The 14935-nt window shown below is 39.8% G+C and overlaps 1 protein-coding gene across 4 annotated transcripts in view; it reads right to left on the bottom strand.

Moving 5' to 3' along the window:
- The window catches only part of FSD1L (fibronectin type III and SPRY domain containing 1 like), a 39724-nt gene extending 25003 nt beyond the window's left edge, over window positions 1-14721 (bottom strand). For all 4 annotated transcript variants that reach the window (XM_075526940.1, XM_075526938.1, XM_075526937.1 and 1 more), the window contains exons 1-5: window positions 14608-14721; window positions 10014-10109; window positions 8936-9067; window positions 4878-4979; window positions 1709-1731 (exon numbers count right to left, since the gene is read on the bottom strand). In XM_075526940.1, the coding sequence (XP_075383055.1) occupies window positions 1709-1731; window positions 4878-4979; window positions 8936-9067; window positions 10014-10109; window positions 14608-14622 (368 nt within the window). In that variant the 5' untranslated portion in view covers window positions 14623-14721. The remainder of the gene's footprint in view (window positions 1-1708; window positions 1732-4877; window positions 4980-8935; window positions 9068-10013; window positions 10110-14607) is intronic.
- Between the last annotated feature and the right edge of the window lie 214 nt (window positions 14722-14935).

Consider the following 14935-nt stretch of genomic DNA (forward strand, 5'->3'; position numbering starts at 1 on the left):
TCCCCTACTCCACCAACTACACCACCAAAAAAAGGACAAGTCTCTTGTATAGTTCCATAACTCTGAAGACATCAGGCCACGCAGCAGAATTTGAATAACGTCGATTTAGACAGCACACAGGTCCTAACTCCTGCTTTAAAAAAAGAGATTCTTAACTAGAAAGTAATATATACACCACAAAAGAAAGTAAACTGCAAACACTTGTATCCAATTTACACCTACAGATCTGTGGCACCTTTAGAACACCTAATAGCTCACAGGAAGTGATACGCATTAAGTACTTCACTAGTATGTAAGAGACATTGTATGCTAACTACAGATAAAGAATGGTGAAAACAAAAAAAATTCAGGTAGTGAAGAACGGGGAGGATATATGAAGTTGAGTATTAAAGATATAAGTATGTCAAGAGTGACAAGTATTATAATTTTGGGATATAAGACAATTATGACACTGAGCTGAACATCATAAGAGAGACAGGTCAATTGATTTCCCAAGACAGACCTGACATTCTGAAATTCAGTAAGGGCTGCCTAGCAGATTCCACTGCTCGGCCAAACGGGTAGAGTAAATCTCTCCTTAAGGAATAATAATCCTCTGATTAGCAGTAAGAGAACACTGAACAGTCAGCTTTAGACAGCTTTTTAATTTCTGTTTAGGCACTGATCTCAGACAGAGAACCAGTTACAATTGGTCCAAAAGGATTAAAACACACAGCATCTCAAGAAACTAGAAGAGTAAGAGGATGCTTGTTACAGGATAAAAAGTGTTATGATACCTATCACTGTCACTATCCCTCTGATTTGTTAAGGACACTAAACCTTTACTCTTGGAAAAGCAAAGATTAATTTCTCTAGCAATTACTCATTTTACACAAAACTTCAGAGCATTTAGACAATCAGACCCTTCCTTGACAACCTGTAAACTGAAAGCCAACTTATTTGGTCCATAAGAGCAGCATGTGCTGGAAACACCCTGTGAGCTGTCTTTGAAAACATTATGCACATCATAGTAAGTCTTCTGAACCAGAAGGTAAGGCTCTCAGAATGCAGTTATCATTCTTCCAAGTGAAGAAAAATGGTCTTAGTGTTTAATTTGAAACAGTAAAGTTTTGCTTTCTAAACAATAGTTTGAAGACACAGTTCAAAGAAAAGTTACAAGAAATAGAAATTTCGCTGACATTAGTTCAGAGTGATGTCACCAGAAATATTTCAACAGCTACAAGACTTTTTGCATTCAAAAGGAAAATTAGCTAGCAAAAGTCTGTAAGTACTTAAAAAAAACCAACAAGATTTTCACATAATTTAAAGGGACAAAGTCAGCTTGAAACATTATTAAATTTCACCTATCAGGTATTAATAATAAATCAGAAGTTTATTATTAATAATGATTAATGATATACTGTATTAATGATATACTTACATATACTTAAAGAAATAATAATAATAGCTGCTGCAGAGCTCTACTTCCCTGCATTAAAAACATCCTTCTCTTTATTAAGGTATGAAAGGACAACAGTCAGCAAGGAAAAACACTACATGAGAAGCAGAGAAGCTTTTAGTTCTCTCTCAAAAGTTCTGATGTCACAACAAACACTTAGGAAAGAGTCAGTGAATTTGATTTAAGCTGACTATGACCCTTTCAAAATAAATGCATTTTCAAGGATAAGATTAATTCAAAGACACAAAAGCAATAGACTTTGTACTGTACCTATCTTTGATCTGTCTGGCAGCCTTGAAGCATGTCAGGGAGAAGAGAGAGAAAGTAGTTAGTGTTTCCATGCAAGTATCAATGGCAGTAACATGCAAGAAGGCTGAGAACAATCTCAGCTGTATTGCTCAGATTTGAAGATCAAAACAAGTTTCACATTTTCATCAAAATAAATTTTCCCTTTAAGCATGTTAATAGTATTGGTTAGAACTGCAACAGTGTATCACCTGGGAATAGACTGATGTCAAGAACCACACCAAACCAATTCCAAATTACTCAACCTCCTGGGTGTGACTTTGTCTCTTCAGATTTCTCTTAATCAGTTAAATTACTCTCCATCACATTTTAAGAGAGCTACACAAGCAAGTTAGTAAAATTTAAGGACCATGGTATTTTCTGTGAAACTATGAAGTGCTTATTAGTGGCATGTAACCATACCTGACTTGTTTGGCTATACATCATACAATGTATACTCTGACAAACACGAAAAAATAGGACTTGCTTTAACTTTTCCCCTGAAAGTTATTGTACTGTTCTGACAATACTTCCTAAAACGCTCTCTCCATATGTCACTATTCAAAACCGCAAAACATAGTTTTTCCCAGCATTTAAATTATACCACTGAAGCAGATGCAGAAGTGGTGATGGCATATTTCAAAGATAAACATTAACTGCCATTTGGAAAGACAAAATCCCTGTCCTTCACCAAGAGGAACTGCAAACCTAAGACAAAATGTTACGTTGAAGTATTGATGGCTTAGTTAGGTCTGTTGAATCCATGCTTGGAGTTAACATTGCTACTTGATCTAGTCGCCATTCAGGTGAACTAGTTTGTCATCCAAAGAGGAGACAAGAAACATCAGGTAGCTTCCCAGTTTAAAGTCAAGCAGAAGTGGAGGACTTCCATATTGTTCATTAAATACAAAGCACACTCAAGAAAAAGAAAAAAAAAAACACCACCAAACCACAGTTGTCCCTGCTATAAAACCAATTTTATATTCCCAAAGTGGGAAGCAGAAAAAAACCCAAGGGTTTAGAAATAATTTAGCTTAAGAGGCAGCTTTTTTTACCTCAAACCAAAGTTATTGTAGGAACTACTGACTGATTTTCCTATATGACAGCTGTAGACAAAACGGAGCTACTTAAAAACAAAAGCCTTCCTCATAACTTCTATGCCTTGTGGAATATGTGGTAACCAGGACCCAATGAAAAGTATTCTGCAAGACAGCCCTGGCTTAACTCCTGTGAATTTAGTTTGTTTCCAGGCTACTGACAAAGAAGGGTATCAGCCCATCTCAGATGAGCTGCCCAGCAGTGTGAAATCATATCCTATCTAACCACTGAACACTCCTGTGTGCTGGCATTCATGTTCTTTTGACTTCTAGGTAAGCCAATTCAGCAAACAAAGCCACAAAAAATCTAACATAGAAAAAAAATTAAAACAATAATCTTATTTTAGTTTCTCCTGACCTGATTTACCAGATCATCCAAAGAAAATTTATGCCAATAAAAGAGAGTCAGAACTGGAGCTGCCCTTTCAGGAACATTTGGTATTCCTATTAGCAGAGCAATAGATTTAGCAAGGTAATAGCCAAGGCAATATTACCTTAAAATGCCATATCCGAAGTCATATTTACAAGTGAAAGCCAGTGTAATACAAGTTTCAAATCCTGCGTATTAGAGTTCACTGAACTGGATTTCAGTATCGTAAGCCTCAGACTCCAAATTTAAAGAGATTTTCCCCCCAGCAAACACTCAAATAACTTTCCTTAGTGTATTTGACCAAAAAAAAGCATTAGAGATATCTGAAAAGAAACAACTTATTGTAAGTTCAAAGTTACATTCTGCATAGTGCTCTAGAGATAACTTAATTTTTACACATCACTATGACAAGACAGAAAGGACAACTCAAACTGAAGTGCTAAGAAAAATACTAAGTTTAGGGATTGTCACTGTTCAAGGCAAATAAATCAAAGCTGACACTCAGGAAGCATGACAGCACACAAACATGTTACCAAAAGGTATAACTGACAAAGTAAGACAGCTTTCCTGCCCGCTCTTTTAGAATAATTTGTGTCCTTGCTCCTGTTAAAAATGCAGAAAGACGAAAGTAATCGGGTCTTGGCTTTGGCATGGCTGACCCCACTACTAACGCAAGGATTATTATAGCAAGCCTAGTGTAGTGAGTCAGTGTATATGTAGAACTGTTTTATTAATTTGTAAGTATATTCTTCTAGTTAGATACGTGTTGCCTTATTTACAAGTTCCGCCAGGGGAGGTTTAGACTGGATATTAGGAAATTTTTCTTCACTGAAAGGGTTATCGAGCATTGGAACAGGCTGCCCAGGGAAGTGGTTGAGTCACCATCCCTGGAGATATTTAAAAGATGTTTGGATGAGGTGCTTATGGACATGGTGTAGTGGTGGACTTGGTAGTGTTAGGTTTACGGTTGGACTCGATGATCTTAAAGGTCTTTTCCAACCTATACGATTCTGTGGTAAAGTACATATTATTCATATTGGAATCACAACATGAGGCCCAAATCAGGCTCTTGCCTACACAGTATACAAATGCATTAGGAGGTTTTGGGGAACAGAGGAATAGTTGCCCTGAACTCAGTTTCATAAGATCTTTCAGGACAGCTATAGAGTTAAGCATTCCAAATTAAAGATCCACAGCTTGCATGAAGTTCTGCAAAACAAACATCTTGTCATGCACGGATGGCTTCAGCTAGAATACAGAGACTCTCTGCAAGTGTCATGTAACAGCCCTGAGCAACTGACAGGTCACTTGCCACAGCTTTGAGGGCTGGCCATCACACATTTTGTAAGTCTTTGTTCAGTTTTATAGAGATTTATTTCACCCTCACTAGCATCAGTGCAAGTTCGCTCAACACTGACAGCTGTCCAGGAGAAGGCACTCCTTTCCCTCCCCCCTCACCCTAAATAAGAAAAAACTTATTTTATTAGAGACTGCATAAAAATTCAAGACTATAGTGCTTGACTTGTCCTCCTCAACAGAGCAATAACTGTATTTTTATATGCCTCTCTACTGGGAATACTGAGAGTAAGGGTAAGTTTGCAGGGTTCAGTACAGTAATGCAAAGGATATTTCAAATTGAGACAAATACCAACATCTGCCTTATGCACGTGCGTTCAATGTTTTCTACCTTTAAGAATTCCACAGGGTCCTTTATGTCCAGCGACTGCGCAGCAAGTTCCAGCAGCTCTTCAGAACTCTCTAGGGCATTACTACACTGGCTAAGCTGATCCTGAAGCAAAAACAGAAAGTAAGAATAATTTGGTGTATTCACATTAAAAAAGTGGTTTATAAACCACCAGTACTAGAACTACATGGCTTTACTATGCATTTGTAACAACTTACTACCTTACCTAATCAAGGCTATTGCATCTGATACATCGTGTTACCTGAAACTTCACTGTGCTTGACAAATGCACAGTGATACATGCCACATCTTAAAAATCCAAAGGGGAAAAAAAAGTTGGATAGGTGGTGAAGTCTGATTTAAAAGCCAGATTTCATTTTAAGGCCTGTTTCTCCCAACATCAGGATTTCAGAAGCAAAGAAATGCTTACATCTGTGTGCACTACAATTTCTGTTTACAGAACTGCACTTCATCAATGAACTGATACTGTTTAATGTAGCAGTAGCCTTGAGAAAGGCAATGATTTTATCCCCAACCAGCTCTAGAACTGTCACAAGACGATCTTGAAAATCAATATTGCTGTATAACAAATGGGGATAGTAGAGGAAGGGGAACAGAAGAAGGCCAGAAGAGAAATTTCGTTCAGGGTAGTTTACTAAAACTCTATCATTAGTAAACTACCATTCCCAGTATATAAAACAGTTGTTCTGGTTTCAGCTGGGATAGAGTTAATTTTCTTCCTAGTAGCTGATATAGTGTCCTGTTTTGGATTTAGCATGAGAATAATGTTGTTAACACAGTGATGTTTTAGTTGTTGCTAAGTAGCGCTTACACTAATCAAGGACTTTTCAGCTTCCCATGCTCTGCCAGGTGCACAAGAAGCTGGAAGGGAGCACAGCCAGGATGGCTGATCCAAACTGGCCAAAGGGATATTCCATACTATATGACGTCATGCTCAGCATATAAACTGGGGGCAGTTGGCTGGGGGGCAGTGATCACTGCTCAGGGACTGGCTCAGCATCGGTCAGTGGGTGGTGAGCAGTTGCATCACTTGTTTTTCCTAGGTTTTGTTCCTCTCTCTCTCTCATTGTTTTCCTTTTCATTACAATTTTTATTATTGTTTTATTTCATTTCAATTATTAAACTGTTCTTATCTCAACCTACAAGTTTTCTTACTTTTGCTCTTCCAATTCTCTCCCCCATCCCACTAGGGGGGAGGGTGAGCAAGCAGCTGTGTGGTGCTTGGTTGCCAACTGGGGTAAAACCACGACAACAGTCCACAGAGAACTTCCAGTATTACATACTATAGGTATATCCCTAAAAAGATTAGTTTTGAATGCAGGATCCTAAACGTACTGTAGGTTAAACAAGATGCACATTTTAAACCTGCCACCAGCTTTTGTAAGGCCACTCAACCTACAGCTGTTTTTCTACTCATGTGATACTTACTGTAGTATCTCAGAACAAGTCAACAGTAAGTAATTATGTTTCTTTAAAACACTTCAGGAAAGACCGCTTGCTCCAAAGTAGTCACTGTCTCAAAAGCAGCCAACAGTTGCACCAACTTTGAGAACAGACAGGTATCAAGCACTTCAGAAATGTAACTAGTTTTGGCAAGGGCGGTGAGTTGACCTGGGCCAGCTGCCAGATGCCCCTCAGATTTACTGTTCAAGGATAAAATAGCAGCATGGAAACAGTCCAACAGTTTGAAGTTTGTACACAGTTTCCGGATAACTTCTGAAGCATGCCATTAACACAAGCTGTCATTCATCTAATACAGCTGCTGTCCTCTTTGGAGGATATCCAGTGCTGACAAACTCAGATATACCATGGTACTACCAAAATGTCCCAGGCAAACACCTCAAATGAGAGAAGAAAACGCCAGAGCCATTTTCAAACAGCTTTGCAGAAATGACACGGTAACTGAATGCTTCCATTAGCATCTTACTGAGATGCATCTGTATTTGGGAGTTAAAAATAAATACTTTAAGCGTCATTAAAATACACTGCTCCAAAATTAAGCAATATATTTTCAAAGCAAGGATTTTAAGGAGAATTTCTAATTTTCAGCCTTAACGTCCAAGGAAATTATTTGGGAGGGATACTCTCTATATTAAATCCTCACTCTTTTCCACCATTATGTAGCCTCAGTATTTTAAGTTACAGCTTATTCTCAACAAGATCTTCTATAGTCAACTCCAGAAGACTAACTACAGCACAAGCACTTTAAGAGGGCAATAAATTAAGCAAGTCCATTCCTTTAAACAGGATGTTTAGGCCTCACTGAAGCTCCTTGGTTTCCTCATACAAAGTTAATTTTCAGTTCCAGTCAAAGATAATGGCTTGGATTAATACATTCTATGCAACAGTTTTCATATGTTAGTTTGGTTTGGTAGATGGACTGTTGGGAAAAGCACTCTTGCAGTGCCTCAGTTACAGAGGAAGCTTGGTCTGTCATCAAGTAAAGAGAATGTCCTTTCAACGTGTAGTTAGAGAACAGCCTCAGCTGAAAGACAAGTAGGGCACTTAACCACTGTGTCAGTGATGTGTAACATTCCACTTGTCTTCATCCTCTTCTGACTAAGTAGCAGCTCAGCTGTTCAACACAGACACTGAGCAGCAAATCTTGATACAGCTGACAAGCTTTCAGAAGAACTTGGTTCAACCACACCTGATCTTGAACAAATGAGGTTAACTATCAGAAAATTAAGAGATATTAACAGAACTAACAGAAAGTTTCAATGGTCAAGTCAAACTGCCAGATGAGTAACTATCAAAACAGTTTTCAGTTCCAGACTCATTTCTTGCAAGATTAACTTTAGTTTTTCTTCACTAGAAGGCAGAATAATTGATGCATGCCACAGCTGAACTTCTCCTGTGAGCTGTTCATTGAGAAGCACTTATTCTTTAAGCATTTAAGTACTAAGTGTTCCTGGATGTGGGTAGACCTCTGTCTGTTGAGAAACTTCAGAACGACTTAAAACAGACATATGGGGAGAAAGATTAAATTGAAGGTGGAAAAGTGCACTTTAGTGCTTAACTTAAATTGTGCACTCAAAAGTTCTGCAATGTTTTACACCCAGGCTTTAAGTACGAACATAAAACAGACCTTATAGGGAAGCCAATGGAATTTGCTTCAGGAAACCGCTCCTAAAACTTCTTTAAACTGACTAGACATGAGAAGGTGAAGTTTCTCAGAAACAAACATCTTCCTTATTGCTTTGCATACGCAAAAAGAACTAGACAGAATAATGCTGCAACTAAGATCATTTAAAGAAAAAAGCTGGAGAAGCAGCTTATGCTTAAAAGATTTAGCTGTGCTTTGGTCCCATGCAACTAGACTTTCTGAAAGCTAGAGCCAACTTGCTAGATACTACTGGAAAAACATACACTTTATACATGTTTCCGAAAGTTACGTTTCTGTTTCTCTGAAACCCATTGGAAAGATTCTCCTGCATGAAATTATACAACTACAAGCTGGTGAAGTTCATGTAGCAGCTTTAGCAGCAGGCACCAGTGTAACCTGTTCCCAGGCAATTCCCATATGTCTTCCAGTGTGCATAAACAATTTCCTTGCTGTTAACAAGTGAAGGATGGACAGTTCTGTCAACAGGAGACCAGACTTTGTGCTTAAGATACCTGGCGTGATTCTCAACTCTTAAGTTCAAGCCTGAGCAAATCACTTAGGCACGTCTACAGGTTCAGATACTCATATTCCAAACTGGAGAAAGAAACCCATTTCAGTCAAGAAGATGTCATGAGTTTAAAGGTAGTAAAAATATTTAAGTCCTGCTCCTATGCAGCCACTCTCCACCTGTAAGCTCTACAGGTAATACCACTTCCATTCTACATAACAATGTAGAGAACGTAAATATGCTAGAGACCATGAAGTACCCTAGAAGGGACCAGAGAAGTACTTATATCAAAGAAAACATTTACCTTACACTTACTGCATTTCTTGCAACACTACTAAAATCTCACTTTCAGTTGACATTTAAAATAGAAGTTTAAAACTGCTTCTACTCAGCTGCAAAATTTTACAGATCTAGTTATATAGTTACCTGCAGAGCTTGAATTTTACGAGCCTCTTCTTGCTGAATAGTGTTGGCCATACTCCCCTTCATCTCATCCAATATAGAATACAGACCATCAAATTCTTCATCCAACTCGCTGATTGCATTAGAAGAGTTTACCTGAGAAGATAATTGAAACTGATGTAATTTGTATTGGAAACAATGCAGACAACTCTTTTACTCTGAAAGTCACATTGTTTGCCCAAACACACTTTGCCATGACCACTAGACACCTTGCCACTGCTCCTCACCTTATCAATAGGGAAAAAACATTAGGAATGATGGACACCTCCTAAGCAGACCTTACATTAGGACACTGAAGACTGAAATCCATGAAAACTCCATGATACTCAAACTTGCACAGAACCAACATACTTGGCAACTTTGTTCCATGCCAAAAGGCCTTGATTTCCCTCTCACAATTATATATGGATTGCTAGATGTTTGTAAGGAGGTAGTTATCCAGTTCCATATAAAATGCTTTCATTTGATATTAAAACTGCACTCAAGAAGCCAGCTTAAAGATCTGCTGGATAATTTCCATTTCTGCAGTTAACTTGGCTCAGGTTTAACACAAAACAAAAAACTTATGGCTTATTGATAGGCTAAAGGAACCTAAACCTCATCCTAGTGTACATGCTCTAAAAATTAGGTGTAACTTAACTTAAGGCCAACTATTTGCAACTATTGAAAAGAGCAAAGAATTTTCTCTCAATTATCAGGATCGTCTCATTTTTCAGTCTACCAAGCAGACTAGAAGTCGAAAAAAGATAGACAACTTCCAACTAACAGGAGTTTGACATCTTGCATCAAAATCCAGACTCTCTCTTCCACACAAATCAAATCCCACAATAGTTTTTTGCATGAAAAGCAAAACCACCATACCTTTCACCTAGAGAGACACTTAAAAAAATAAAATGTTTTCTAGCTGGTTCCAACATGAAGATATATTTTAAACTTGGTTCTTACAGCCCATCCCTTACACATTACCCAAAGAGTTTGAGGCTGACTAAACTGGAAAGCTGCTCCCCTCTCAGCTACAACCTATGAGCCTTAATATATATACCTGAACATTTTTTATTGTATGGTTCAGCATGTCAATGAAGTTGTGAATTTCATCATTTTTGTTCGCTAGAGTAGAGACAATCCTTTGCAGAGTCTCCTAGAATTACAAAAACAAGTGAGAGAAGTTGTAACAGAACCTTGTAATTTTTTTAACCATCTCCATTTCAACATATATGGAAACTCATCATACACATTCCAGTTGAGGTGAATTAAACTCTTATTCTGATGGCACCAGGAAATACATTTTGTTAGAAAAGAGAAGGTGTATCAAAGGTCTAAGAAGCATTCCACCAAACTAAAGATTTCCAGTAGTTAGGTTAAGAGAAATCAGGAATCTGTTTTATGATACACCATTTCACGTTTTGCTACCCATGTTACTGCAACTCCCCAGTCATCTAAACCAGACTACATACTGGCACCACACTCTGCCATATAGAACTTCTCCAGATGAGAATGCTAGTGCTTGTGCAACCAAATAAACAACCAATAAAGAAAAAAAAAAGCTGGTAAAAGTCAACCCAGAAGAAAAATTAGCATTATCTATTCTCAAAAGAAGCCAGTGTTAAATAAGTAAGCTGACAGTTTATTCTATATACACAGTAAATTTGTAACAGTGATTTGTAAACAAGTGGTAAAATATTTTGGCAAGTAATTTATATATTCCAATTAAAAGTGACCTCAAAGAGGAAAGGTTACTGATAGCTGAGAAAGTGAATCAAGGTTATTTCTGTGGTGTACTACTCCAGCTATTAAAAAGCAGTAGATTCAGCTTACAAAACACATACTAAGCGGACAAAACTGTTAAGCACATCAAAATGCATTTTTAAATTAGACTACCAAGTCTAATTTTGTTGAGTAGTCAGTCACATATTCTAAGAATTTGACAAAAACACATCAGCGCTTGGTACTTAAAACTAAGTCAAGTTGTATAATTAAAGCTCAGAGCATATCAGCATATGTAAGTAAAAATAAAGGACAAGGTGAGGAAGTAACTAAGACTTTTCTGTTATTTAATTCAGGCTGGTTGATAAGTTCTAGAAACAAATCTGACTCTAAAATGTTAAATTTGGGTCTTTAAAAAAAAGAGTAAAACCTGTCTTAATTATAATTAAGACATTATTAATCAGTTGGACTCAGAGCTTCAAGTTGCTTGGCTTCACATTGTTACTTGACAACATTGAAGAAATCGAGGCATGGGGAACTAATAAGCACACCTTAAAAACAGCCAGACCACCAAAAAGATGTTGCAGAGGTCCCTCCCATAAGCAACTTCTTAATAACCATTTACTACTTAGATCACATTTGTTTGCTAAAAAGCAAGAAAAATATTTTATCCTTTCACAACATCCACAGAGAACCTCGAAGTACATGCCGTATAAGGAATCTCCCCACTAGTTTTAAGCCATGCTCACACCTGTTTCTTCTGATCCCTTCCTCAGCAGTTTTCAACAAATTTGCAATGATGTTTTTATTGGTACTCCAGCCCATTGCTTGTTTGCATAGCATCATGCTCACAAAGTTAAACCACTAGCAGAGGAAAGTGAAATTTTACTGCTTTTACCACAGGCATTGTGATGTGTTACGTAAAGATATAAGGACCAGCTAGCAATGCCTGAAATTAGGACTCGGAGGAAGAGAAACAAGACCAGATTGGCTTCTTTCACAAACCAAGAATACAGCAAGTCTTGATCACTTCATTACAGAATCTTCTCATTGCCTGGTTAAAACTGAACATGTTTCAAGACAATTTTGTACACATTAGAATGGCAGATGAAAAGCTATTGTCCAACCAGCAGCTCCTACATTCACTACTGACCAGAGGCAATTGTTTTTGCGTGTCAGACAGCCCGCAGTTAAGCCTTAGATCCTATAAACATAACTGTCAATTTGGATGAACAAGAAAACTCCCAATCCTCTTTCAGCTAGGATTTTATGGCTTACTTGGTTGCACCACATGGAAAAAAATTAGCTGTCTTGTACATAGTACCGAACAATGGTTTTGGTTTTTATAGCTACGTACGATTGAAGGAAGAGACCTACATGTGAGGAATGCTTAGAAAGCCTTTACACAGCCAAACACATGGCAGCAACTGGATAGCTGTCAAACAACATTTTCCACTACATCTAAAGTTAAAGTCAACTGACCAAACAGGGATCAGTACAGCTAAGTAAGCTACCAATTTCTCCAAACAGAAATTCCACCAGTTTTGGTCAAACTTGAACAGGTTTAGACGCCTTCTACAAATGCAGATGCAAGAGGCCTAAAAATATCCACCAGCAGTAGACAGAATTTTTCTTAAACACCAATGCACAAGACACCAGAACAGAAAGTCAGCTTTTAGGAATCACTAACATACAATATTTTCTCATGTAATTTTCTCATCACTTATATGTAATAAACAGATTTTCTTCCAAACATACCAAGACACATGCCAAATGCAAAACACTGCACTGTTGCCATTTCTTCCTTTTAACAGGAATTTCTGAAAAGTCACCACAATTACATGTAACAAAAAGGGTGCTAGTAAAATTACTAACATAAGCAGCAGTTGAGGCTTACATTCTAAGTTACTTCATAAAAGCATTACAACAGCACCAAGCTCAGTAAAGCTTCTTGGTATTTCTACGCTAAAGGAAATTTAAATCTATTGCCCACTGATGGATGTAGTATTTCATAGAATCCTATTACAAATAATATTCTTTTAGTTTTCTTTCTGGCTAGCATATGTTAAGTGAGGTCAGTTTCAAATTCATTTTCAAAACATAAACATTATGGCATGTTTATTACAGAAGTCATTTTTGCTGCTAACAGTGAGCTTCATACTGCTCATCACTTTTATGTCCTATTCTTATTCTCTGAATCTAATGCATTCTTTGCAGAAAAAACAACACATGGCATTCATAAACCAACAGTGCGGATGCGCAAGGGATGAAGAACATAAAAGGATATGAAAAAGGACAGGAAGCCCTGCAACATGTGGTGGCTTGTAGTCTTGCCAGGAGCATAAAAGTAGACAATATACCCTTCTTTGAATAGCTAGTAACTAACATCACATAGCACCTGTTGAAGCAGATGGGCACCTCATAAAAGTTAAAGAGTGAACTGCAATAAATTAAACAATTATATCAGTTCTGTTTAAGAAGCAAGTTATCAACTTGCTCAAGATCCTACTGAAGTCTTATGACATGACTGGATGCAGAACAGAGTTTCTGAAGCAGCCTCAGGCCAAGGACAAAATCCTGTGTCATACTAACCTTCACATGCAGATCGAATTTCAGACAAGAGGACATACTTACTTAGCCTCCATTAATTTAATGTTCTGCACTTGTCCACACATTGAGGTTGCCAGAGTCTGAAGGAGTACTTAAGACACTACAGGTGACAATAGCAAATTAACAAAGTATTGTAAAATATGAGATCAACTGCAGTTTTACTACTGTACTCAGACCCTCTGAGCAGCACTGAAATTCAAATATGATCAATGACACCACTCATGAACATCCACCTAGACCACTCACAACAGATGCAGCCCTCATTTACTCCTTCTCCGAGACTAATCTCACAGAAAGCAGGCAAAGGCAGACAGACTCAAATTCACACAGTATCTACCAGAAGCACACTTTTTGGGCATTTCACATCTCACCTTCCAAAGCATAGAGGAGTATGCAGTGGCAGTGCACAAACACTTAACTAATACAGCAAACATCTATAATCTGTAAATTTCAAGCCATTAGTAGTACTAGTTATCTAGACCCTACTCACAAACCGGTTTCCAAGCTAAGAAAAGCAGAGTCTTCACAGAGACAGTAACAGAAGCCCTTTTGGACTGCTAGACTGAAAGCCAAAAGGCTGAGTCAGAACTTTTTGCAGGCAGTATCATTTTTAGAAAGCTCAGCCCTTGGCCAGGCACACCTCTGCTCCTCCGTGACTTCCCTGAGGGGGCTGACAGCAAGTAAGGGAAGGAGGGAATTATAGGGCAGCAGTCACAGGCAAAAAAAAAAAACAAACCCCTACAAAACGTTTTTACTAATTAGTTCCCTTCAACACAGGATTACATCAATGGGAAACAGAAGGGCCTACGTACACACCATAATTGCTTATGACAGGATACACAATGTGAAAGAGCTCTACACCAGAGCCGTACTTCATTAAGATGCAGCAACTGCAGCGGTAACGCCAGCACCCAAAGCCGAAGCCCCTCTCGCTGGGCGCCCCGCCACTCCGCTCCTCTGTCTCTCCGCAAGAGGAGGCTTCCCCGAACTCTTACAGCAACCCCAGGGGCAAGCGCCTTTCCCGCCTTACTGCCCTCCCACAACGCAGCGGGTAACGTTCAACTTCCTCAGCCGCCGCCCCTCTCCTCAGGCAGCCAGGCCGAGCACCGGGGCAACGCCGACACCCCGGAGAAACGCCCCGCCTGCGTCCTCGGCGGCTTCCAGCGGCAGCGGTCCAGGCGCTCGCCGAAGTCCCCGCGCCGAAGCCCGGCGGCACGGCCAGCTGAGGGAGGGCAGGCCCGCCTTCCCCTGCGACCAGCCCGGCCCGGCCCGGCCGCCCGCCACGACCCGCGGGGAGGCAGGCTCCCGCCGCCAGCACTCACTCGCTGCTCGTCCATGATGAGGGAGGGAAAGAAGCCAGGACCGGCGGCAGCGCCCAGCCGCAGGGAAGAACGGCTACCGCCCCCGCCGCGCTCCGCGGAGACCGCCCCCCGTCCCGCCCTGCCCTCACGCCCCAGCGCAGGCGCGCCGGGATGCGGCCGCGCCGCCTGCGCATGCGCGCTGCCCTCCGATCCCGCTTCCCCCGTCCCCCCTCCGCGCACGCCGGCGGCACGTGCGCTTCACCTCCCCTGCCGGGGAGGGGCCTCTGGGCATGCGCAGTGGGAGCGGACAGCCGAAGGGGGGACGGGCCGCGAGTGGGCTGCGCTGGGT

This window comes from Mycteria americana, chromosome Z (assembly GCF_035582795.1).
Source record: "Mycteria americana isolate JAX WOST 10 ecotype Jacksonville Zoo and Gardens chromosome Z, USCA_MyAme_1.0, whole genome shotgun sequence".
NCBI classification, from domain to species: Eukaryota; Metazoa; Chordata; class Aves; order Ciconiiformes; family Ciconiidae; genus Mycteria; species Mycteria americana.